Genomic DNA, 26,845 nt, shown 5'->3' with positions numbered 1-26,845 from the left:
AAAATGAGTTGTGATAACACTCACTGCACATAGGGTAGGAATTACCTTGGGGAGGGAAAGAAAACAATGAGATAAAGGAAGGAACAAGAGGGCTTCGTTTGTATCTATAATTTCATTCTTTAGAAAATACGAAAAGATAGTATCATGTCCGTGTTTGATGAAGATAAAAAAAGGTGCTGGTAATAATCTCTATTTTTTTTGTTGGAAATACTTAAATATTTCTAATAAAATGAAAACAATCAGTAAGTCTGAATGAAAAAACATATATGAGAAGTTAAGTCATCAGTGATGATAAAAATAAAAAATCTTTTTTTTTTTATTTTTTAAAAAAAAATTTTTTTTTTCAACGTTTATTTATTTTTGGGACAGAGAGAGACAGAGCATGAATGGGGGAGGGGCAGAGAGAGAGGGAGACACAGAATCGGAAACAGGCTCCAGGCTCTGAGCCATCAGCCCAGAGCCTGACGCGGGGCTCGAACTCACGGACTGCGAGATCGTGACCCGGCTGAAGTCGGACGCTTAACCGACTGCGCCACCCAGGCGCCCCAAAAATAAAAAATCTTAAAGTGAACCATTAAAATGTAAAGAGAAAACATTCTTCCTAAAATTAATATCCATGTTAGAAATACCACTATTGATGACTGGAAGTAAAACATTTTGAAATGTAATATTTATGACACTTTTTGCTTTTACGATTCATGTTCCTGCTTCTTTGACTAACACAGTCTGAAGAAAGAACAAGATTTTCCAAAGAACCTCTCTTGAAAAGTTAACAGGTGTCCATTTAAAAAAGCGTCTTATGGGGCGCCTGGGTGGCTCAGTCGGTTAAGTGTCCGACTTCGGCTCAGGTCACGATCTCATGGTCTGTGAGTTCGAGCCCCGTGTCGGGCTCTGCACTGACAGCTCAGAGCCTGGAGCCTGCTTCAGATTCTGTGTCTCCTTCTCTCTCTGCCCCTTCCCCACTTGTGCTCTGTCTCTCAAAAACAAATGTTAAAAAAAAAAAATTTAGAATGAGCAAATAACTGGACTTGTAAATTGCCATTAAAATGTATGGTTTTTTAAAAAAAATAAAAAAAATAAAAAAGCGTCTTACGTTTCACTCAATTTAAAAAGTGTCAGTTTAAATGGAACGGACGTTTTTCTTTATTGCAGAACTTTGAGAACCTTAGTATGCTCAGGTGTCTTCTGACTCTCCAAGGGAGATTAGAGAAAGCGGCCTTTCCTGCCTTGAGTAGACCAGGAGCCACGTTTACCAAGAAGGATTTTGTAGAACTTGAGGAAAAGGATGGCTTAAACGATTCTGTTCACATTTACTAATATCAGATTGGAACGTCTTGCTTCCAAATGCCCTCACAGAACTAAACAAGTTGGGTTCTGAAGAGATAAGAATATATTAGCCCTGCATTGGTATTTGGGGCAACGAGTTTCTCTCGGGCTCAGAACTGGTAGAGCAAGTGAGAGAAGAAAAACCAAGCAGGGCGATTTGTCACTCTAACTAGGGATCTGGAGAGACAGACTTGTTCTCTGAAAATCAAATTGAAGTGAAGCTGCGTGAAAAGGTCCTTGTAGGGTTCTTCCTGAAGAGCAGTGACTTCATCCCACCCTCTTTATTTAAAAAAAAAAATTTTTTTTTAACGTTTATTTATTTTTGAGACAGAGAGAGACAGAGCATGAACAGGGGAGGGGCAGAGAGAGAGGGAGACACAGAATCGGAAGCAGGCTCCAGGCTCTGGGCCATCAGCCCAGAGCCTGACGCGGGGCTCGAACTCACGGACCGCGAGATCGTGACCTGAGCTGAAGTTGGATGCTCAACCGACTGAGCCACCCAGGCACCCCATACCCCCACCCTCTTTAAATACTGCCTTGAGTAAGCAAGGAGCCAGTGGAGACTCAGGCTGCCAACTGCTACCAACCTGGTACCAGAAAACCCTAGGGCAGCATAATAACAGGCACATGCTGGGAATAGTCGCGAGGCTCGAGAAACCGAACTGCCACATCATGTCCTTCCAGGTCTGACCTGGCCCCCCAAGAAGGAAAGCATTTGCAGTCAGGTTCCCATGGCATATGCTCTTGAGAAGCTCGCCAGGCACAACGTCCCATTACGTTCACTTACACACGGTTCCTCCTTTGGCATGAGACTCAAAAATGAGAACACCTGCTAACTCTCGTTTCACCTAGAAGAAAAAGAGAAAGAATTGGAAAGGCCAGATTGGGGGGTGGGGTGGGACTTGTTCTCCTGAGCAGTGCTGAATGTACCCTTCTGTTCACACAGCCATTTCCCACTTCGCTAGCTGCTAGTCTCGTCTAGAACCACTTTCACCAAATTTGCCACTAGATTCACTTATTTTTGGGAGAGCATAAGCAGGGGAGGGGCAGAGAGAGGGGGACAGAGGATCCAAAGCAGGCTCTGCACTGATAGGCTGACAGCTTGATGCGGGGCTCAAACTCATCAACCGTGAGATCATGACCTAAGCTGAAGTCGGACGCTCAACTGACTGAGCCAGCCAGGTGCCCCTACCACTAGATTCGTAACGCTCTGACAAAAGCTATCTTATAAGCTAATTCATTCAAAACAGTCTCCCCAGAAACCATTTAAAACATGGCTTCACATGTATGAACTAGCTAATTTCGCTGCCAGTCTTCCATCTTGGGTGAGAATATCATCGGACCCTGCTGCTATGAGAGGCTCTTCCTTGCATCACACATACTACATCACCACACACACACTGGAAAATTCAAATGAAACTTCAATGTGCAGGCAGATTTATATTCCTACATAGCTAATTGTTTTAAAATCCTAAATTATGGTTGCAAATCTTGGCTCTAATTCCCTAAGAACAAAGTGACCTCAGAATTTCCCCCAGTGCCTGGGTACCTGGGGTGTGAGCTAGAAGAGGAGACTCCCCATAGTCCTTTCAATACCACCACGCTGAGCAAGTCACAGCAGGGGCGTGCTGGGGACCTGGAGTGCAGGCAGGGAAAAGGAGTCTCCCCTCACTTCTGTCTACAGCATGAGCTCATGATACCTACAAGGTGCAGGGGCACCCCAGCTGAGGCGCCCAGGCACTAGACCTATCCCCACCTCCCACGGACAGAGTGAGGATGACAAGGGCAGTGGTATGTGGGAAGGGTGGCTGGTCTAGACTACCCCCCTGAATGCCCTATGTAGGTAGGTGAGCAAGCTTCTGGACCCACAGTAGTGCAGCAGGAGAAGAATGGGAAGGCAGCTCCACCTGAGTTGAAGGGGGAGGGTTTGGAGCCCTTCTGCTTGGAGCTGTGGCAAGTGCCTCATTGCTCTCGGCAGAGACCTGACCTCTGCCCCCAGAGAAAGGACCACAGACATTGCTACCATGCATGTGGTAGCATAATGCCAGCAAGTAAGCTGGGAATGATAGGCAAAGCAGGTATGTAGATATTGCTGAGGGGCCTCAGAATATGATCTGTGAATATTGAAAGAACTTCTATTTACTATTATTATTGAATTATTAACATATAGGAGACTTGTGCTACCTGGAAAACACATTCCTATATTTCTTCTATAGGAGGATGTATTTCTGTCCCTATTCAGAGCCAAATTTCTGTCCACTGCCTTCCTAAATAACTTCATCACATAAAAGTTCAGAGTCAGACATAGCCATTGGGCCATTTTTCACTAATGGGCCCTGCTACTGTGTCCTAACATATCTGAGGCAATGTTTCCTTGAACCTTCTGCTTCCTTCTCCATAGGGCAGCACACCTGGGCAAAGCCGGCCCTGTGGGCCAAGACAGGCCATCTTGATTTTTCTCCTTCCTCTATATTTCATGGAAGGGTCTCAGAGTTCCCCTTAAGGTCTGGATCTCTTGTCAAAGTGTACAGATTCCAAGATTCAGGTTTTGAAGAATGAAGTACATTTTCCAGTCTTACTCTCTCGCTCATACTGCTTCAGGGTTTAGGGCACATGAACAACTACTAACAACATGGTAACACTTGATCCCATTTGGGGACTATTCTTGAGTGTAACTTCCTTTATGTCTCATGAGAGAGAGTAGGCATGATTTATGAAGAATTCAGGCATTCCTTCACCACCACCCCCATGCCAAAATACACTCCTTCATTGCTAACAGTGCATTCAACACCTCCCCCTCCTGAGCATGCTCAACAAGGAGACGACCTACTGTTGTAGAAAGATGGGATAAGGCCTTAATGTGAATGAGCTCTTCATAGATAATCTCTAGGTCATCCACGGTCCTCTGGCCAGGTCTACAAAGAAAAAAGTAAGAAAAAAAACAAAGAAAAAAAAGTCATCACAAAAGCTTGAGATATAGAAATGGATTACAGTAATGTGTTTAGGGATTTCCTAGGAGAAATCTCTATGAAAAGACTTTGACAGAAGAAAAGATCCTGCCATTAGAACCCCTAAAGGGATTTTTGAATTGAATGTGTTCCTTGATGGAAGAATGTGCATAGTCCTCTTCCCTTCCAATCTGAGGGAGGAACATCTCCACTCACATTGTAGCTGGCTAACTTATCTCTCACTCTGTAGATGATTGCTCTAAAAAATTGCTTGTCATTACCATCAGAATCAGGAACTGCAAAACTTGTCTTTTAACGCAACTAGGAACAATTGATTTCATTAGCTGGATGACTGATCCAAATTACTTGGGATCCTGTGTGATGTCTTAGCCTAACAGAATAATGCTGCTGTTACTATTGTTTCAGATGATGTAATATGTTTCTAGACAGGACTCAAATAGAGGATTAATGTAGACTCAACATTTTCTTACTTATCCCTGAAAAAGTGAGGGCATGAGATGAGCAGAAAGCAAACAGCAGTGTCTAGGATTAGTACTAAAGGGAAAGAAGGAAGGTACACACTCTCATTTCCCCAAATCTGTTCCATGGATGACAGCTCTTTCGTGAGATGTCAATCAGTGTATGGGTTTTTTTTTCTATAAATTATTTTTTTTATATAAATTGTTTTAAACTAGTATCCAACAGCCTGCCTTTGAGGATAGAATATGGAAGTGTTATGGACGTTTTGGCATGGGAGGACTGAGTGGATTCCTAACCATCTTTAATGTGTGTGACTATTCTGGAATCACTAGTAGTGTTCAATTACACACCAATGATAATCAATACGATTGATCAGTAATTTGGGTGTTCTATTGCTCCCTGCAATATAAGGAACCCTGGCTAATGTGTTTTTGAAACTTCAAAACAAACAAAGGGGTGATCAAATCTCAAAGAGCTATGTGGAAGGACAGGCAGCATTTACTTTCCGCTAACTGTTGCAACCATGTATGTTACCTATTCTGTAACCATCAGTCTGTTTTCTGTATTTTGTCCTGAAATTCCAACAATTTATGATATTACTCAATGTTACTGTATGTTAAACATGTAAACCTTAATGAGCTACTGATGGTATTTCATCCTTAATTGCATTACATTTTAAAAAGTGTTCCTTGGTCGGATAAATTTGGGTGTGTTGGAGTACTGAACACAGCACTGGATTTTGAGTACGCAGATCAAGTTTTAACCTCAGTGCAACCACTCAGCAGCTATGCGGCATCAGTCTCGGTCTCATCTGCAAACTGAGGACGATACCTTCCTGAGAGAGACGCGAGAGCCAAGGAAGTAGCGAATGTGAAGGTGTTTGCATATTTAAGTGGGAAAAAAATAGCAAAGTGATTTTCAAAGCTCAAACCCTTGTTTAAGTAGTTTTAGGGGCGCCTGGGTGGCTCAGTCGGTTAAGCGTCCGACTTCGGCTCAGGTCATGATCTCATGGTCTGTGAGTTCGAGCCCCGCGTCAGGCTCTGTGCTGACAGCTCAGAGCCTGGAGCCTGTTTCCGATTCTGTGTCTCCTTCTCTCTCTGACCCTCCCCCGTTCATGCTCTGTCTCTCTCTCTGTCTCAAAAATAAATAAACATTAAAAAAAAAAAAAAAGGAGTTTTAAACAGGGGCACCTGGGTGGCTCAGTCAGTTAAGTGTCTGACTTCAGCTCAGGTCATGATCTCACGGTTGGTGGGTTCGAGCCCTGCATTGGGCTCTCAGCTGACAGCTCAGAGCCTGGAGCCTGCTTTGGATTCTGTGTCTCCTTCTCTCTCTATCCCTCCCCCACTCACGCTCTGTCTCTCTCGCTCTCAAAAATGACCATTAAAAAAAATTTAAAAAAATAAGGTAAACAAACAGATAAAGTATATATACTATCACAGATAAAGTATAACATGTGGGCCAGCAAATTACATCTAAAACTAAGTCATTGGATAAGCAGTTTGAGCAATCAAAACTGAATTGTGAATATCCTGAAATAGTTGATTGGGTTAAATAATTTTGCTGCCATATTATATATCATGTAGGGAGTTGATCGAGTGGGACTAACTGGAGGAAGAAAGCTCTATGCATATCTTGCACATTACCTTCTCAAGGGCAGCTTTGATGCGAACAAAAGAATATGGTATCTTTCTCTTGTAGCATCAACAGAGGATGTTTCCTAATCCTGACTATTCAAAGGGACACGTACTAAATCCGTGACCCAGGGGGATGCCAGCCAGCTTTACCTCCTGTGAAGGATCACCACTGAAGGACACAGCTGTGCACCAATCCAGTGCTTCAGGGCAGATCTCAGACAGTATGGGACCCAAAGATACCAAAGAAAAAACTATGGCCATGGGGGCTCTAAAGGAGCCAGCCCTTCTTAGTAAGGGGCCTAATCTACTACTTGACTTAGACATGGGGATTTTGAAACTGGGACCCTTGGAGATTTAAAAGTCAATTGAATCACCCCAGCTGATCTACCACGATAGAGGCAGCTAATGTGAAAGTCTCAGGTAGGCATAATAGGATTATGGCTCTTCAGCATGAGGAGCGGCCCTGCTGTTCCTGCTACTTGACATCAGCTGCAAATAGCATGGACCCTCCTAGAAGCTTGGCTAAAAGGGAAAACAGTTGCCAAGTCTCATTCTCACTTCCATGGGGAGGAAGAAAACTCAGCTGGGAAAAGAAAAGGTTAGAATTTATCTCTAAAATCTTGACAGATTCAAAGTTGGAAATCCATTCATTGTGGAAATCCAAATCAATGTGAAATCCATTCTGATCAACTCTTATGGCATTAGAATCTATAAATCCTATTATATTAAAACTGATTGTGTATGTCAACTATACTTTGATAAAAAATAAAATGAAGGGGCTCCTGGGCTCAGTCGTTTGAGCGTCTGACTCTTGACTTTGGGTCACATCATGATCCCAGGGTTGTGGGATCGAGCCCTATGTCTTAGGATTCTTTCTCTCCCTCCACCCCTCTCTCCCGTTCATGTTCTCTAAGATGAAAAAAAAAAAATGAAAATGATTATATTTCATCCAAGAGTTAAAACATATAATGAAGAGCTGTCCAGTCCTCAATGCAGCATATTGCAAATTTGACGCAGTGGTTCAAGGCTGCCCTGTGAGTCACGCTAGGTCGTCTTAGGACCTGCATCAGAGTGTGGGAGAGGAGAAGTGAAGACAGTGACTCTGAAGAATTTCTGAAATCTCTTCACCGCCCTGCTGCCCCACACAACTGAGCACTGCCTAGAGCTCCACTTACCCCTTTCCCTCCCTGCCACTTACCACCCCCGTCCCCCCCCCCCCCCCAATTATTTCCCAGTGTCTTCTCTGGTCTGTTATTCTTTTGTTTACTGCCATTAGCTCTGTGCTCAGTGTGTTCTACCTTCTCTCCCTGGGGAAAAAGACAAAAAACCCCACCTTTCATCTATGTAATGCTGACACCTAAATCTTTATCTCCAAACAGACTTCGTTCCTGAGCTCCCAGAGTTTTCTGGCCACCTCCATCTCCTCCTAGATAAGCCATAGTGCTCCCTCATCATCACACAAGGATCTGTGAAGCCAGATCTCAATCTCCCACATCTTCCAGACACATTCATCTCCCCTCTCTTCACACCTTACCTCATGGCTCTGCTCTCTGCTCCAGCCATACCAGACATCTCTGTATCCCTCCAAAATGCTAGGCTTTCTCGTGTCTCCAAGACTTTCCACATGCTCTTTTCTTTGCTATATCTTTTTCTGCTGCAAGCCCAACTCAGATGTCATCTCTCCCAGCTAAAATTGGTTGTTCAACCCTTATTCTTCCATGGCACATGGTCCTGCTGCTGTGGTGATTACAACATACTGTGAAGAATGCTCTTTGTTTAAATATCCATAACTCTAGTCTGCTCTTCTCAAGAGAAGCAGCATCTGGTAGTGCAAAGGGCACTGGATTGGAAGCAGAAACTGGACTGGAGATCTAAATCAGGAACTTCCTAGGTATGTGATTGGCATAATGCCTTGTTTCTGCATCTGTAAAATGGGAATAATTAATAGGATTGTCATAAAGATCACAGGAGTTAATATACGCAAAGTATTGATATATTGGAAATAGAGCACAAGTGCAGGATGGCATTATCACCAGGGTGGATGTTCAATATGAATGAAGACACACGTTCCTACAATTCATGCTGAACTGAGGGTCTACCCAAGGGAGAAGGCAGCAGTATTATGGACCAGTTCTTGTTCTGTGCCCAAGGGAAATGGGGGCTTATGCTCTGCCATCCTTCCTATCAAAGGTCAAGTAAGATGACGTGCCCATGACACAATTCACTTTTGATATGGCACACGTTTGTGTCATGGCAAATAGTTCATCAATAATGAAGGAAGGAGATAGGGTGAAAATACTGAACCTCATCTCTTACTCCAAATCCCATAAAATGATAGAAAAGACATATTTTCTATAGGATTATAGATTTTATTCATCCAGCTGTGAGGAAGAAATTACCACGTTAGACCAGCTGAAGTCACTCAGTAGAACTAAATCAAGATCAGTGGCAGCTTGGACAGAGGTGACCACCCAAGACCAAGTAGCACCTGTGGGGCTCAGCCCTTTTATGGCCTTATTTTTATCTACCATGCTAACGATCTGATTGGAAAGGTATTTTATAAAATTTTTAAATGTTTGTTCATTTTTGAGAGAGAATGAGAGAGAGCATGGGCAGGAGGGGGGTAGAAAGAGAGGGAGACAGAATCCCAAGCAGGCTCCACACCAGCAGCGCAAAGCCTGATGCAGGTCTTGAACCCACAAACTGTGAGATCATGACCTGAGCCAAAGTCGGACGCTCAACCGACTGAGCCACCAGGCACCCCTGGAAAGGTATTTTAAAATCCAAAACAGCACTGAAAACAAACAAGCATCACCATCACCACAAACCACATAATAGTACTATGGGCAGACAGAGTTTTAGGAATTCTTGGGTGACAGAGAACAGATAGGGATAAAACGTGTGAGAAATGACTGGAAGTGGCCACAGCTCAATATTCACAGAAAACCACCACAGGAGGAAGACAGCAGATGAGATAAGGGCAGGACAGGGTCAGAGTGGTTCATCAAAAGACTGCTTCTTTCGGGTCAGTGGCCTCTTTTCCCAGGCCCCACAGTGAGCAGTGGGCAGTGGCAGAGTTTATTGCCAGGCTAAACCTTGAGACCTGCTCTCTAAAACATGCCCGGGGAGAAGCCTGAGAGAGAAGCCCTGGGCCCTCCTGCCGGACACAGAGGAGGAAAAGGAGTAGCAGCTCTCCCAGGAGCAAAATACCCAGAAAGGCCCCATTCCTGGGAAATCCTCCTTAGTTTGGCAACTAGTGGGAGGAAGAGGGGTGGCTTCAGCTTGCCTGCTCCCCCACGTGCCTCTCACAAAGCAAAGCCTGCCAGGAAACATGGCCTCCGCTGCCTTCAGGGGCAGCTCTGATGGGGATGCAGACCACACCTACACAGAAATCCATGTGGCGGCTTATTCTACCCCCTGGTTCCCCATTCAGCAAAAGCCACTCCGGAGAAGTAAACACTTCCCTGGGGACTTGCTGGGTGCTGTGGAGAAACCCATGGCAGCTGTTTGAAACAGGATGGAACAAAGCTTAAAAACAGTTTAGTCTCCGAGTCCTAAATAACATTCAAAATGAAAGGAAAAAAAAGAAAAGAAAGCTACAGTCCTGTGGTCTAAAGCGGTCAATGTAATCACGGGGCAGGCCACAGTTATTTGGCAATCCACCCAGGTAGCAGTGAACTTTTTGGTTCTGTTTACAGCCAATGTTTTAATGAGGTGAGAGAAGCTAGGACTGCAAGGTGTGAGGGGACTTACTCTAAAAAATGAGTATATTCACAGTCAACAAAGCAATAAAAGCATTTGTGAGAGGTTTGCCACAAGCAAACTCACTGACGTTTCAGGGGGCCTTGACTTGTTGCTGGGACTGAAAGTTGAGGGAAGTCCCAGGGAGGAGGTCAGATGGAGCATGGGCGGCCAGCCTATGCCCACGAAGGTGGATCACAATCCGAGCCCCTCTCCTATCCCAGGTGGATCTTCCGGATTGTGGCAGCGATGACGGAAAGGCAGCCCAGCCTCTCCCAAGGCCGCCAGCTCGGAGCTGCTGTGCCATCTAGTGTCTCAGAGAAGATTCCCCTCTCTACTCAATCTTGATCTGCAGCTTTCCCCAACCCCCCCCGCCAAAGGGCACCTGATAACAACTAAAAGTGAGCCTTCCCCACCACAATCACTGAACAAAGTCACATTTTAAAAGCGGGTTTCTCATGGCAAACAGTGGCATTAAGCACCTCTCACGCTTTGGTCTTTACGGGGGTGACAGGGAAAAAATGGAGAAGAGGTCCTGCAAATCAGACCCCAGCCTGTTCAAACAGTAATGAAAGGGTCCCAAGGACTGAAGGCAATTTGGCTTTCAAGAGTCAAGGGAACACTGTGCCCCAAGCGGGAGGAGGGAACCCCATGCACCTTCACAGAGTAACCTATGAGGCTGGGGAAGTGAATTGACTCTCTGGCTGCTCTGAGTGGCAGCCGGTGAATGTACCTGGTCTTTACTTGTCCTTCTCCAGATGTCACAGGGAGAGATATTAGGCATCCCTGCTTCTTTACAAATCTGCGTGGTGCCACATTGATGTGGATTTGTCGGATCCTGCTGTGGAAAGGCCTAGTTTCTGCAGGGGATGCATTCTGGCAGCAATGTCTAGTTACAGACAAGATAATAAACGGGGATGGATGGAGAAGCAGTTTATACATTAAAGGATGGGAGGGCTCAGGTGATATTGGAAGCTGCTGGTAAATACAGTTTTATCAAGGAATTTATCAAGGTCAGAGACTGAGCTCCTCAGTTATTGGAACGTGGATAAAATGAGGGATTCGTCCAGACACCAAGCAGCACGTGGGCATGGCCAGTGGTAAAATATGCAGGTGAGAGAATAAATAAGCCATTCTTCTAGACCTGTCGTCTAGTAGACCTATTCTCTGGTGCATGGGAAAAATACCCAGAAAAGTCAATGTTATAAATATCTAGTAAGCCATGGTCATGCTTCAAAATAAAGGAAATGCTTTATTATTTTTTTTCTGAGGGGTGGGGGTAGGAATGCTTTATTTTTCTTGCAACACTCCACCTCATCCCACCTCACTGTCCTGCTTATAAGTCATTTCTCAAACGTGGTCATCTTCCAACACCCTTAAGATTGTGAGAGCTCACCTCTTTCCACTTCCCTTAAAGGAAGTTTGGTTTTATTTCCCACCCTCTTATGTAATAAACCAACAAAACGTGTTTCTTTTCTTTACCTCCCAGGATCCTTGCTTCTTAAGAGTTACATCTTCCATGTTAGAGACATTCCAGGAACCTGGTGACTGGACATTTGCAGCGTCCTGTCCAGATCTCTCTGCTCACTTCTCTGCCACACCACCACCCCTTCGCCTTATCTTTAACCCAGAAAAGAACATTTTAGGTTTATCAGATGCAATTAGGCATTTTTTAGTTCTGATAGCAAAGCCTGTACATCCCTATGTACATTCTTTCCTTTATTTGTGAGGTTAGAAATGAACATTGTCCACCATTGCAGTAAAGGGCAGATGCTTTATGAATATTTGTGAGAAATGAAGTCACCCTCATCAAGACATGGGTAAGGAGCCATAATTAAGGCCCCTGAGTGCTAAGTGTTTTTAGGACAAAGTAATTTAAGGTTTTTCATGTTTAGAAATTGAATATGCCCAACATACTTCCAGCAAAAGTGGTTACTATGGGGACACACTAGAAGTTTAATATTAAACCTTTTAAAAGGTGCAAGTACAAATATTTTCCTGCAAAACATCTAAGCAGCAAGTTGAGAAAACAACAAATTTAGATGGCATCAGAGAGTATAGCTACCTGCCTTCGTGTATGATGCATATAGATAATCAGATAGAAAATGCAAACAGTTTTTGAGGAGGTGCTATGTATACGCATTATTACTTTTTCCTTGCAAAAACTCATTCTTTTTTTTTTTTTTTTGCAAAAATTAATTCTTAATCAGGGACAGATGGACTACCTATATTTCTTTGGATTTCACTTCTTATTTAATAAACACCCTAGAGAGGGTGAAGTTGCAACCTAATAGAGAAGATTGAATATTCTCCATGAAAAAAAAAATGGAATGAAATTGGCTTTGGAGTAAGCAGACATGGACTCGGATCCTGGCTCAGCCACATATACTTCCATGTGATGTCAAGGAAAGCACTTGACATCTACTAAACTCAATTTCTTCAAATGTAAATCGTGGATAATAACATAAGTCCTACTCATTCCATAGAGTGGTTTTGAGATTCAAGGACATGATGTATATAAGGTCACTATGTAAACTATACAGTGTGATTCATACATTAATTATTAAGTTTTGTTCGTAATTCTGGCCAGTGGGTTGATGTGAATATTTTTCTAAGTAGATGACAACGCTTGTACTCCACTCAGGTCCATGAGGTCGTAATTGAGTAAGATGAGATTAGTCTGTCATAATTATTATATTTTTTTAAGATTATTTATTTATTTTGACAGAGAGAGACAGAGAGAGAGAGAGCACGCACAAGCAGGGGAGGGGCAGAGAGAAGGAGAGATAGAATCGGAAGCAGTCTCTGTGCGGTCAGTGCAGAGCCTGATGCGGGGCTTGAACTCACAAACTGTGACATTATGACTGAGCCAAGATCAAGAGTCGGATGCTTAACCTACTGAGCCACCCAGGCGCCCCTGTAATTATTATTTTTAAATCAAATACCCATGATGTCTTTCCTCACCAATGCTCTAAGAATAAACCCAGCAGGCCATTTTGAATCCTGTTTGGCTTGGGAAAGGTGATAGGCCACAGTAAAGAATACAGACTCCAGAGTCAGACAGACCTGCACCGGATCCTGAGTCCAACACTTTTGGGATAAACACAGGCAGGTGATTTAACCTATGCCTGTTTCCTAATCCATAAGATGGGGATGGTATTAATAATTACCTCACAGTTCTGTTGCAAGAACTGAATGAGATAATTGTTGAGCATAGTGCCTAGCATAGGTAAGCTCAATAAGTGTTGGCTGTGATTAAATATAATCGTATTTGTTCTTCCCTTTACAATCTCCTTGTGAAGCTGGGAGAGGGCAAGCCGGTATTACTAAACTCACTTTATAGTTTAAGAGATTTGTCATCTGGAGATGTTGGGTTCTTATTAGTGATTTGGTAAGATGAGAATCCAAGGCTCTGGAGCCCAGTCTTGCTTTCACTTTATTTGGCAGTTTCTTGGGTCAAATGCATGTATCTCAAATGCTGTCATTAAATTCCCAAAAAATAATTAATTTTAACATCACAGAACTCAATATCTTGCATTGTGTCTTTAGTCTCAGCATTCTCTACAGACAGCAGAGAAACCTGCCGATTGCAAAGCGGACCATCCACACCTCTCTTTAATGTTCTTCAATGGTGCCCCAAATGTCTATAAAATAATAGTCAGTGCATACAGAGTGCATAGCTGACCCCCCTCAATTAGACCTGGGCCTACCTCCCCAGCCACATTTACTAGCACTCTTGGTCTGGGCATTCATTCACTCTGAAACAGCTTATTGTTCCCTGCTGGAACTTTCCTGACATCTTTCTGGCCCCAATCCCACCTCTGTACTCCTGTCAGGCTGTTTTCTTTCTTTGTTCTGGCAAGAAGAACACTAAAATATTATTTTTGCTGCTGTTATGAAAGGGCTTGAGAATGAATTTAAACATCCAACAAGGACTAACTGAATGTATTAGAGACATTCAGAGGATAGCCTATTATACACCTCTTAAAAATCCCATCCTTGAAGAACATTTAAGGTTAAGAGAAAAAACCCACAATATATGGCCCTTTGTAGCAATGTGGATGGAACTGGAGAGTGTGATGCTAAGTGAAATAAGCCATACAGAGAAAGACAGATAGCATATGTTTTTGCTCTTATGTGGATCCTGAGAAACTTAACAGGAACCCATGGGGGAGGGGAAGGAAAAAAAAATAAAGAGAGGTTAGAGTGGGAGAGAGCCAAAGCATAAGAGACTCTTAAAAACTGAGAACAAACTGAGGGTTGATGGGGGGTGGGAGGGAGGGGAGGGTAGGTGATAAGCATTGAAGAGGGCATCTTTTGGGATGAGCACTGGGTGTTGTATGGAAACTAATTTGACAATAAATTTCATATATTGAAAAAAAACCCACAATATATTACTAAGTGTAAAAAGTTAGGAATTTAAAAATAATAAGAAGGACAGGCACCAAAATGTTAACAATTATCTCTGGGAGATGTAATTGTAGGTGTTATTTATTTTTCTTTAACTCTTTTCAGTAGTTTTCAAATTTTCTACAATGAACATATTGACTTTAACAATAAAAAGTCAGTAAAATCTTATAATGAACCCTACACTGTAAATGGGCAGCTGTATCCATCTTCTTTTCTCCCAAATCTGAATCTCAATGGCAGTGATCCAATGGCTGGCTTCGTGTAAGCATGAGGGATAAGTAGTAAATTGTCTTTAGAGAGGAGAGGCAATAAACCCAAACCTAAGAAATGGACCTCTTAATGCAATCATTTCTTCTGGTAAATTCTATAAGCTTTCATTTAGGGCACAGCAATCTTTCCAGAAAAAACAAACAAACAAAAACAACAACAACAAACCAAAAACAAAAAAAACAAAAACAAAACAAAACAAAAAAGGCAAAGTTTTGTCATGCAGTGAAAGAAAAGATTCACAGTGAATTTCTTATTTCATAGAGATTAGGATCTTTAAGTCATGTTTCTCTCTTTTTTTTTTTTTCATATTTCTCTTTTCATCTGATTTGCATTTGAGGATGAATTTCATAACTTTGAACATTTCTTAGCACATCCCAACAGAAATCAAAACCCTAGGAACCACTGACTTTAGGCTTGCTAATCTGGGTTCCCCTGAGGAAGCAACTTTCCCTATAATTATCAGGATTTCAAATTTCACACCCTCAAAAACAGCTTGGACAGAACAAGACCCTATTAAAAGAGGCTCTACTAATTTAGAAAGAAATACATAGCCTCTCATATGCCCTCTAGAGCAAATGTGTGGAACAGCAGGTGGGAGCTATCTTAATGCAGCCAACTAACACCCCCACTCCCACCTGGTATTTTCTCCTATCATTTGATCATCTGAATTGTTTCCTTTTAAACTTATGCCCCATAGCATATGTTAGAAAATATTAGTTTATCATATGAAATAAATGAACTCAAGTTTCTGGCTTATTGGGAAGATTCCAGAATCTGCCAAGAATTCTTTTTGTTGATTCTCTTTCCCTTAGCTATGTATATTTTACATGTTTATATATTAAACATATATATATATATGTTTATGTATATATATATGTATATATATACATATATGTTATGTATATATATGTATTTATATGTATTTATATATATGTATTTATATATTATATATATATATGTAAGTATATATATATATTTTTTCCTTCTGGTCAAGCCAACTAACCTATCTCTTTCTGAACTACTTAAGCTTCTAGGCTTTAAGGAATTCCCGAATTGCAGATCTACCTAGAACTAGATTTGGCAAATGGCATCTACTTCATTTCCCTCCCACTTCTAAGCTGGTTTCTGATAGACTATGCTAAACAGCGGGACATCATGTCTCACTTTTCTTGGAAGAAGAGGTTGAGAGGCATGTACAGCAAGAACCTTCTTTGTCTCTTTTTATCCAGCTAGCTGCAAGTTTATAACATTCTGCTTATCTGGTCACTCCACATCTTTTTGCCCATGGCCCCCTATCCAAAATATCTGCTCAAAGGTAAGCAGAAGGAACATTTCTATTGGCAAGGATCTCCACTGTATCTACTCGCTGTTGGGTAACCTCTTGCTTTTAGACTTATAAACAAAGCAAAATCAAAACAATTAGCTCCAAGAGCTCATTTTAGGTTTGATGGCTCTGTCTGTGAGCTGCAACAACAGCACCATCAACTGTCATTGTTCTATAGCACTTGCCCCCCAGTGCCATCCAGGTCTGCACCTGTGAAACCAGGATGGGCATTGTGAGTCACTCTGCCTGCCACCACATAAAAAGCTAATTTCACATTTGGGATGTATGTTTTTTTTTCAATACCAATAGCAACAAGAGTATGCCAAAAAATTTCCCCTGAAGCTCTATTCTGTTTTTTAAACTACAGAACATTCTTTCATAGTTTGACAGTTAAAATGCTGCAGTTAATGTAATAAACAGAGAATTTTTCTAAGTAGCCTGTCAAAACAAGTGACACTTTTTTTTTTTTTTGCTAGCGAGTCTCAGATTCAGAACAATGGGAAGTACCTTTCAAAGCAACATCTTCATTATACAATCAAATTCTCAAAGTAATCTTCTCATCAAAGAATATTGTGTTATTTCTTTCCCAGTAATTATCAGAGTTCTGCAGCCTCTCTGGCAGTGGTGACTATTATAAAATGCAGCTGTGCTGAGTTTAAAAATTGGGGGGTCCTGCCCTGGTCGACATGGAGCCAATGCATCTCATGCCTCCACATTTCCTAATGACTTGGCTGTCTGGGCAGTAAAGCGTCAACGTTTCCAGGACCTTTACACATGCCCTCAGGTTTCTAGGAGCAAAGTGCTCAGGGGGTCTCTTTAAGGACAGCAGTGATACTGGAAATTCTTGATCACCTAAGCATATTTTCTTTCCACGTAAATAAATTAGACGCTACAAAGGTTATTATCAGACTCCCTCCACCCCAAAAAAGGTGTATGTGTGTGTATGTGTGTGTGAGTGTGTGTGTGTGTGTGCATGTGCATAGGTTTGAAAGTCTGTCTCAAAAAAATTAGATTCCTTCTTTTTCACTTTCTCATCTCTTGGGAGCTGTCATTCCAATAGAAAGAAAATCTAAGAGTATTGAGTCAGAAGAACTACCAGTTCGATTCCAATTTTGTAGTTTGATAAAACCTGGAAAGGTAAGAAAATCCCAAGGGAACTCAAAATGATATGTCTTGGAATACTAGTATAACCTGTATGTTCTAGTGATAGACTGGAAAAATCCAACCTTTGGAATATAGTTTTCTCTGAAGAATCTTTGGGCTGCCAAGGATCATGCAATTCAGTGCTGTATGGAAGAAAAAAAGCACAAGCACAGGCTCTCTTTCTAAGGGTGACTCAAGAAACCAGCTCTCAGGGTCTTGTGAGGGTGAATCAAGACAACAGCATGAATGTTTCTAGCACACAATAGGCACTCAATAATTGTGTTTGTTGCACCAGATCCTAATTTGGGAGTGCCTCACCTCCTGGATTATAAATTCTCCAAAGGCAGGAACCATTTTATTATTATTATTTTTTAAAGAAAACCTCTTGGTACATGTTCAAAAATCTTTGTGAATCAAATGGCATTTCTGCTTCCCTTGAAGCAACTAAGAGCTGCAGGAACATTAGCTGCCAGCAGACATTCATTTGTTCATTCGTTCACTCAGCAAAAGTTTATTGGTGGTCTATTTAGTGGAATGCACAGAGCTAGGAATATGGCCTTTTCTAACTTCTATGCCAGATTAAATCCCCCCTCTCCATATTATACTCTATTAATGTACACCACATTTTCCTTTGTAGCATGTACTGCAGCTATGACAAAATGATTCCTTGCCTAACTAACTATTTAAGGTCTGTCTCTTGGACTACGCAGAAAGCTCCAGGAAGGAGGTGCAACCCTCTTGTTCAATGTTTTAGGCTTAGCAACTAACATAGTATCTAGGACAAAATAGGTGTTTATCAAATATTGGTGAAGTGAACAAATACATGAAAAAAGAAATGGGATATGTCTTTGCCTTTCAGAAACTCAGTTTAAAGCAATGTTTCTCAATAGAAGCATTATTTTCAGGATAGTTCCTTATTTTGTAGGGTCCTAGGTATTGTTGGGTGTATTTGGCAACCCTTGGTCCTAACCACTGCCCAGTGAATGGCAGAAGTGTGCCCCCACATGTACTGAGGCAACCAAAACATCCTCCCACACTTGCAAATGCCCCACTGATTCAGAACCACTTCTGATTCTGATTCTGTCCCACTTCTGATTCAGAACCACTGTATGGCTTTGACTTGAATGAAAGAGGCAAGAAGAGCAAGAAGGGGATGGATCTAGGAAATGATGAGAAAGTAAAAATGATGGACAATGGGACATAGGTGTGTGGGGAAGGGAGAGAGGAAGTGGACTCACATGAAAGAAAGCACAGTTTGGAACGGTGTTCATTTGAGTTCTCCATGCCTTGATGATTCCCTTGTGTCCCCTTAGCCACCCACCCCTGTGATGTTTCAGGGCAGACAGAGCATAAATCAGCTGGGCAAGGTTCTTGGATACTACCCATAATTAGGTCAGTGAAGTTCTGGCTTTTCTGTTTGATAGTTTGGATTTTCCCATACAATTTTTGTTTGAAGAAAGGGTTTTGAGGATAAAGGACCAGAACCTAACCAGTGTTCTAGAGTTAAACATGGTGGAGCTAACTAGGATAAGGGCAGGCCTATGAAACACATGGAGGTGGACATTAAGACCCAAGAGGAAGTCCTGACAAAGGAGACATCGCATGACAACAAGTGAAATATGTTGAAGAAAGGCAACAGAGAAGCACTAAGAAGTACTATAAGTTGGCATGAGGGGCAGATATTGAGGAAGTTGGCCTAAGGGGCATGGCACTTTTGCAAAGTGCCCCGTGGACATACAAGACATGTGAAGTTTAATGCACTTGTTGAGACCCACGAATAAATGGAGGTTGGCCATGCCTGTGACTCAGAATCGACATCCACAGCTGCTGGCACTGGCCACAGGGTGGAGGGCCGTTTCATTCCCAGAAGAAAATCATAAGCCTGTGCATGGTGGCCTCAACACCAAGTGCCAAGTCATGCCTTATTAAAAAGGTTTCCCCAAGATTGGGACTGTGGCATATGCTTCTTTATATGTCTCACAGCAACTGGGAGAGTTCTCTAAGTACAACAGGGGCTCAGTACATTCTTTCTGAATCCATCTGATTAAACACTTCAGAATCCTCCAGTTTAGCTGATAGGTTGTTACTGAAGGTGAGGTGGGTTTCAGTTGAGATGGAAGGGAGAGAGCATCTTACTAGTGGGAGGAGGTCTTGAAGCACTAATGCAGCAGTGGCATTCTCTTAGGAATGTGTCTTTAAGCTAACGAGCAGAAGGTTCAAAATGGTGTGAAAGGATGTGTTGAATGAATGAACGAACAAAGGCACAGGCATGATGTCTATGGTTCTGATGACCTCCGCCCTATTGCATTAGAAAGACAGGGGCTGTCACATTCTGGCATGGAAACAGAGCAGTTTCTGTTCGTCATTGCCCAAAGGTTTTTTTTTAATGTTTATTTATTTTTGAGAGAGACAGAGACAAAGTGTGAGAGGGGGAGGGGCAGAGAGAGAGGAGACACAGAATCCAGAACAGGCTCCAGGCTCTGAGCTGTCAGCACAGAGCCCGACACGGGGCTCGCACCCACAAACCGCGGGATCACGACCTGAGCTGAAGTCGGACACTTAACCAACTGAGCCACCCAGGAGCCCCCTAAAGGTTTTTTAATATGTGGACTTAGTTTTGACATCCCGAACCAACCACTAAAATTCTGTACAGTTTTAACTCATGCAAAAGGGAAATGGATTTATCTGGCTCAAAAGTAAAATAGAAAAGAGACAAACACTGCTGTGTCCCACCTCCAGAGCCTCCCCTTTGGCCCTGAGTGCAGGCCAGGACCTGGGAAATCAGCCTGTTTTCCTGTGGCCCAGGTGAGCGTCGTGCTTCCGCATGCCCGTGGCCCCAGGGGACTGGCACAGGGTGCGCACTGCGCTCTTACTCACGGTTTGCGGAGGGTCATCCTCATGTGGGCGTCCGGGCCCATCTGCGACAGCAGCAGCATGGTGTCCTGCAGCTCCTCATCACACTCCTTCTTCTCCTCCTCAGTAGGCAAAGGGGCATCCTCATGCTCGTCATCCAGAAATCGATAAAATAAATATTTGTCTTGGAAATGGTGTTCCTGGTCCACTACGTGAAACATGAAGGCAAGGATCAGCTGTTGTCCCTCTGCCTCACAGCCCCGTTTACCAGAAGCAAATGGCTGGTGTTGGGCAAGAGAGCCAAATGGCAGCAAAGCGGTGAGACTCCTCAGCCCTCTGACCCCGCCTCGCCCAGGGCCGTGCAGCTGGAAGACATGACTTCCCAACTGTGGTCATGCAGGCTCTCTCTGACCCGACCGCCACTGGCTGGCCCCACCACGTTCTTATGAGAACCTGCCAGCTTTTCTGAGATGAGCACTCTGACCAGCAAAAATTGCCTTGGTGACATCTTCTGGCATGTGGGACATGTGTCCCAAACAGGAAAATAACCAACTGCCAGATCATGCTCTATAATGGTTTTCGAGCACAGACTTAAAACAATATTACTCTATAGGGATCAGGATTCGTATTTTTCTTTCCATATGTACTGTTTGTTAACATGTCTGCACTTTAAAAAAAAGTTTAGAGGGGCGCCTGGGTGGCTTGGTCGGTTAAGCATCCGACTTCGGCTCAGGTCATGATCTCACGGTCCATGAGTTCGAGCCCCGCATCGGTCTCTGTGCTGACAGCTCAGAGCCTGGGGCCTGTTTCGGATTCTGTGTCTCCCTCTCTCTCTGACCCTCCCCCCGTTCATGCTCTATCTCTCTCTGTCTCAAAAATAAAAACAAACGTTAAAAAAAATTTTTTTTTAAATAAAAAAAAGTTTAGAATAAAATTAATTGTTTGAACAAAACTGACGAGACCGAGCTTCTAGGTCATATAACCCTAGAAGTAACTTAGGGTAATTTCCATCCAGTTCTGATTTTAAAAGTTTTGTTTTCCCCTTGTTCCTTTTAAAGAAAAAGACTTAGATCTTGGTAGGACAGTCAGTGAACTTGGCTCAGGATCTCTCATTTCTATGTCTTAGAGACGCAGACCCTCAGGACCCATCCCAAACCTGCTGAGTCAGAATCTGCATTTTAACAAGAGTCCCAGATGGCTTGAATGCACATTAAAGTCTGAGAAACACAGGTGAAGCCATCATTAGATTCTCAGGCCTTGGTAAATTAAACGAACGATTTTAATGGTTTGTCAGTTTGGAAAAGTGGTCGTTAAAGCAAATGGCATGAGCAGATCAACCACAGTCACACTCCAGTCCTGAACAGCTACCCTGCCCCACGATAGCCCCTGCGGGTGTCAGGGGCTGCAACAGTCGAGCACATTCCTGATTTTAAATATGGTCATCCCGTGTGGGTACAAATTGGCTCTCCCAGATAACGCCATTGTTAAAAGGCAGCTTCTGAATTCATTACTTCCTTTTCCTGCCACCAGCCCCGCCGCACATCGCATTGCTCTTCATTCTGCCCCTGCATCAGGATTGCTATGCTCAGAGTATAATCACACTACCAATGAACCGTGAATGCAAACTAATAAACATAATTGGAACTGATGCACTCGGGTCGCAATTTCATTTTCCCTTCATACAGTCTCCCATGTTAGGGGGGCACGATGGCGGAACATAGCAATCAATAGCATCCGCTCGCCGCACTCGTATTGCTAAATGAAGATGCCGGCTCTCTAGGCCCCTAAAGGGACCATAATTCCTTTTTGGCCCATTTGGGAGTGCAGCAACAACTTACCCAGGGAAAGGGTTTTCCAGGGCCTGGGGCTCATCTTACCGTGGTTGAGAACGCCGTCTTCTACCAGCACTTGCCACATGCCAACAGCCTGAGTTCGGGAGTGGACACAGGGAGTCTGCTGCAGCATCCAGTCCACCAGCTCGGTTCCCACACAGCATTGCCTAAGGAGAGGGGAACACAAAGGATGGGAAGGCACACCCTGGCGGAGGAAGCCTGGGAGATGGCTTCTGAAAGACCTTCCCGAAACGCTTGTGCTCCTCCACCATAAGAGGTCTCACTGCAAACAAAGCATGGCATGGCGTGGCCTCAGGTTCTCAAACTTTTGTACAAACCAACAAAACCACTCAGCTCATGAGGGAAACTTCCAAGCAATGAAAGAGCATTACACACTGCAGCACCAGGGGGTACCGAAGGGCCACTAGATGGGGAGTGTTATCTCGCAAGCTAAGCCCAGGGCCAGGAACTCTCTTGTCTCGCTGGTCCCGGAAAATCTCAGTGTAAAACGAGGGCAAAGTGACATCTGACTTCCTTCACCCGAGCCTGTGAGGAACGAGTTAATGTTTGTGAGGCACTTGGAGGTGCTCCACGAAAGGCGGTGTATAAGTGCAAAATTATATAGCACTTTATATTTTCAAGTAATACTACTGATCTTCCCCAGAGGGGTGTTGGGAGAAACAAGCAATTAGCGATGCAAATCTCTCTGAAAAAAGTCCTATGTAATGAGCATCAGCACTTCTGCAGAGCTTGTCATCTGAGGAGCTCCACATGCTTTCTGCATAGTCACACATTCACCCCTAAGTTGCCCCTCTGTGGTAAGTTCGTCAGGATGGGTGAACTGCGTTCATTAGTTAGGAAACATATAATTAGGAAATACTGAGACCTTCAGTGGGGTGAGGGAGAAGGGCAGGTGTTTGTGGCATGATGGTTCAGAGGAGGAAATGGAATCTTGAAGCCCTAGGAATGAATCCCAAGGGCCAACACAGGAAGTCACAGAGCAGCTGGGGTCTTTGCTACTGGTGGCCTCCCATCCCGGGCTAAGGATGGCACCATCTCTGGGGGGTTGAGCTCAGGAGCTCCTCTCTAGTTTAAACTGGGAGTTTCCTGGTGCTGTGCCACTTTAGGAAGAGGCTTAGCCTGGCAGGAGTCATTAGATACAGCACTGTGTCTGCTAGACATTAGCTGTGTGAGTCTGGCCATGTCGTTTAAACTCGCTGGTTTTCAGTTTTCTCATCTATAAAAAAACGAGGACGAAAAGATGGCCCCTAATGTTCTAGGAACTCTGAAACCTGTCTAAGCTCCTGGGATGCCCTGATTCAGGTCCAATCCTAGAACATTTCGCAAGCAAGATGTACTGAGGAGGCCGTCGGATTTCCAGGGCTACTCTGAAAACCGTCTACACCCACAAAAAGAGCTTCAATGAGCAAAGGGGGCACCTAGTAACTATTCATTCTGAACACAGGAACTGTCAAAACATGGCTCTTCTAATTTCAGAATTTATTAACGGGAAAAGTGTCATAAAAGTATAAACTAATCAATTCCATGTGGCTTTTAATTCAACGATTCTCTTTACTAAGAGGAACTCTGAGATGATCTCAGAGCACCTGGGTCCTTGCTCAGGGTATGAGAATCCTGCAGTCAGCATACAGAACAAAGACCCACAGCTGTGCCACTTGCAGCTGATAGAATCACTGAGTTTCCTCTCCATTAAAGATCTCTAGCCACTTTAGAATCGACAGCAGACCTTAGCATGGTGATGACTTGGGGGGATACCGTGTCTGGGGAGACTGCAGCCATGATATAAGCAGGTGGGCAGGAGGAGAGAGATGGAACTAGAAAGTACAAGATGCGGGGCAAGGAACTTAAACTGGGGTGCAGAAAAGAGAAATCATGCCTTTGGCTTCCAAATGAGTCCATGGGTTATTACCAACAGATCATTAATTTGTGTCATAGGGTGTGGAATACACACGACACCTGTATTTCAGGGATTGAAAATGTTAGTATGATGGAGCAAGAAAGAGTTTACGGCTTCTGACTTCTAGTTTCCATTTTGTCCTAAAGATGACATATTTTAATGGAATTTCCCTAATGCAAGTCCACACTTGGAAAAGCATAGTCACATCTTAAGTCAGGGGAAAAAATAACAAAGACTTAAAAAGAAAAAGGTCCTTTAGCCATATGAGATTTTGAGATTCACTTGAGGAGTTAAAGTGCTTTAACTCTCTCTGGGAATATGTAACACATGATTTTTGTTATTTTTTTTAAAGTTTGGGGGTACCTGGGTGGCTCAGTCGGCTAAGCATCCGACTTGGGCTCAGGTCATGATCTCACGGTCTTGTGAGTTCGAGCCCCGCGTCGGGCTCTGTGCTGACAGCTCAGAGCCTGGAGCCTGCTTCCGATTCTGTGTCTCCCTCTCTCTCTGCCCCTCCCCCACTCGTGTTCTGTCTGTCTTTCTCTCTCAAAAATAAATAAACATTAAAAAAAATAAAGTTTATTTATTTATTTTGAGGAAGAGAGAGAGACAGAGAGAGAGAGAGAATATTGTGCTGTCAGCACAGAGCCTGCTTGGGATATTCTCTCTCTCTGTCTCTCTCTCTCTTTGCCCCTCCCCTACTTGTGGGCATGCATGCTCTCTCTTTCTCAAAATAAATGAGTAAACTTTAAAAAAGGGCTGGATGAATAGTCTGTCTTAAGAAATGGAATGTGTCTTCTTGATAAGACTAAAGTGTTTCTCAAATCCCATCTCATTTCCAAAATTCTCTTCAAGACGAGGTCAATTAATGTAACAAATATCCTGTCAGTTTTAGTCTTATAAACATGTTCATGACAAGCACAAGTGGAAGAGTGTTTGTTTTCGAGGAGTGAAGAAAAAGTGATCCAAAGAGGAAGAATTTGCCTGTTTTGCCATCTCTGTCCTTGGGAAACAGACTGGATCTTGAGGCACATGTACTCAAAGGCTTCCTATAGGGTGAATGAGGTCTAATTTTACAGGTTCTATCATAGTTGACAGTCATAGAAATACATTTATCCTTCATGCTAACTTTAAAATTTGTATCCTAGCTTTCACTGTGTCTTATGAATTTGGTTCATGTGAATCAAATGGGTTTTGACTCACGCCAAGTCTGATGGGTTCTGAGGTCATGTCTAGACTAAATGGGAGAGTTGAGTGACTGCTAAAAAAGGGCTATGAGGGTAAACCACGGGTGCAAGGAGAAAGTGAAAGCTTGTGTGCCATGCATAGGCCATTCCAGTTCCTAAACCCATGGTGAAGTGAAAAAAAATCAAAAGCTAAAAGATCAGACATGAATCCTCAGTTGACCCACCAGTGTTCAGTCATCCCAGGAGATTCAACTACATAATTCCTTAACTCCAGTGACAGCTATAGTGACTCCTTATTCTAAATAATTATAGACGTGATACAGTTGTATACTCACTATATGCGCACTAGGATGAAATCCTACAGTAGAAAGTAAACTCCGTAAAGAACATTGTATATTTTATTCACTCCTGTATCCTTGGGGCTTAGAACACAATAGCATCTGGTGCCCAGTAGGTATTTAATACATTTGTGGGACGAATGAATGGTAGAACGAATGAAAAGATCACTGAACTTGGAAATCAACCAAGGTTGGTTGGCTTAAGCCCTGGCTCTGCCACTCACTAGACTTGTGACTTGGACAAGGAAAACTATTTACTCTCTCTGAGCCTCACTTTTATCATCTGAAAAATGGCCTAACACCTACCTAGCAGGGCTGTGGTGAGGATGAAATAGGATAACAGGGAAAATGGCCTGGTGGAGGGCTTCAAGCAGAAATAAATGCTAAGTAAATGTTAGTTTAATCTCATCTAAATCTAATAGTTCCCCTAAAAAAACACTAGCGAACAGAAATGGAAAAGTTTTCTTCTCTTTGTTTATCACAATTAAACCAATGTCCAAGCAAATTAGTTTAGGAGTAACTGCTGGGAATATTAAGGATAATTAAAGCTAAGCAGGGATCTAAGACAAACTTAGATCTTCCAAAACCTGGAGGATTATAAAACATGCTACCCATAGATGGAAAACAAGAAAACGCAAGTTTGTTCCAATGTCACTAAACATGAATCTGAGGGAGGCCACAGCCTTTAGAATTATTGCACATACCTGTATGTCTTTAGGTGGTATTTTCTATCTCTTATCATGTGAGGTGCTCGAGAGAGAATGGCATTTCGTAAAATTTTTCCAGCCCTGAGGATCTTCTCTGAAGGAACCTGCATTTTAATCAGGTGAAAGGAGGGAAAGAGGAAGAGGGAGAATTTATAGAAGGAAAACAAACCAGATGAATACTTAAATCACTTTCTGACTCTGCCTTGAAAAATACAACTCATTCACATATTTACATTGTTCACTTGTATGACATGTCCCTTTTATTTGAGAACTGATACACACTGAATAGTCGTTATGTCTAGAAAATGCACCCGAGGTCTCCTGATGTGATGCTCTGACATACTGGCCGCCTCCAGTGGTTACCTAAGAAGTTGGTTCTGAAGGTTCGTCAACCCACCTACATCCCATTACCTTGGTAATGGTGTTAGCAGGACGAAGAGGAACGTGAGGTTCAATGAGAGGTGTCTGAAAAATAAAATGTTAAGGCAAAAGAAAATTAAACAAAAAGTACACTAAAGAAAATTATGGGTTGGGGGATAATAAGAAACATCCATTTTTATAAAACTCAAAATAGAATTAAAAAAAAAACAAGAGATAAAATCTGCCTGAATAACTTGAATGCAGATGCATTCAAAGGGCAAAATTAGACCTTCAATTTGCCAAAATTTAAATATAAATTATTAAAAATGAAAAAAACCAAACAGATAGGAATGATTAGATGTTTGCAGGCTTAATGA

At 42.8% G+C, this 26,845-nt stretch overlaps 1 protein-coding gene across 7 annotated transcripts in view; it reads right to left on the bottom strand.

Annotated features, from left to right (window-relative positions):
* The window catches only part of RAPGEF4 (Rap guanine nucleotide exchange factor 4), a 292,034-nt gene that overhangs the window by 65,873 nt on the left and 199,316 nt on the right, over nt 1-26,845 (bottom strand). For 6 of the 7 annotated variants that reach the window (XM_030326351.1, XM_030326355.1, XM_030326357.1 and 3 more), the window contains 6 exons: nt 26,520-26,573; nt 26,106-26,212; nt 22,007-22,128; nt 20,154-20,337; nt 4,157-4,241; nt 2,114-2,174 (listed from right to left, as the gene is read on the bottom strand). In XM_030326351.1, the coding sequence (XP_030182211.1) occupies nt 2,114-2,174; nt 4,157-4,241; nt 20,154-20,337; nt 22,007-22,128; nt 26,106-26,212; nt 26,520-26,573 (613 nt within the window). The remainder of the gene's footprint in view (nt 1-2,113; nt 2,175-4,156; nt 4,242-20,153; nt 20,338-22,006; nt 22,129-26,105; nt 26,213-26,519; nt 26,574-26,845) is intronic. The other variant, XM_030326353.1, reaches the window with a different exon arrangement.

The sequence above is a fragment of the Lynx canadensis genome, chromosome C1 (assembly GCF_007474595.2).
Source record: "Lynx canadensis isolate LIC74 chromosome C1, mLynCan4.pri.v2, whole genome shotgun sequence".
Classification (NCBI taxonomy): Eukaryota; Metazoa; Chordata; class Mammalia; order Carnivora; family Felidae; genus Lynx; species Lynx canadensis.
The sequence above is the reverse complement of the archived record's forward strand: the minus strand, read 5'-3'. Positions and strand labels throughout refer to the sequence as shown.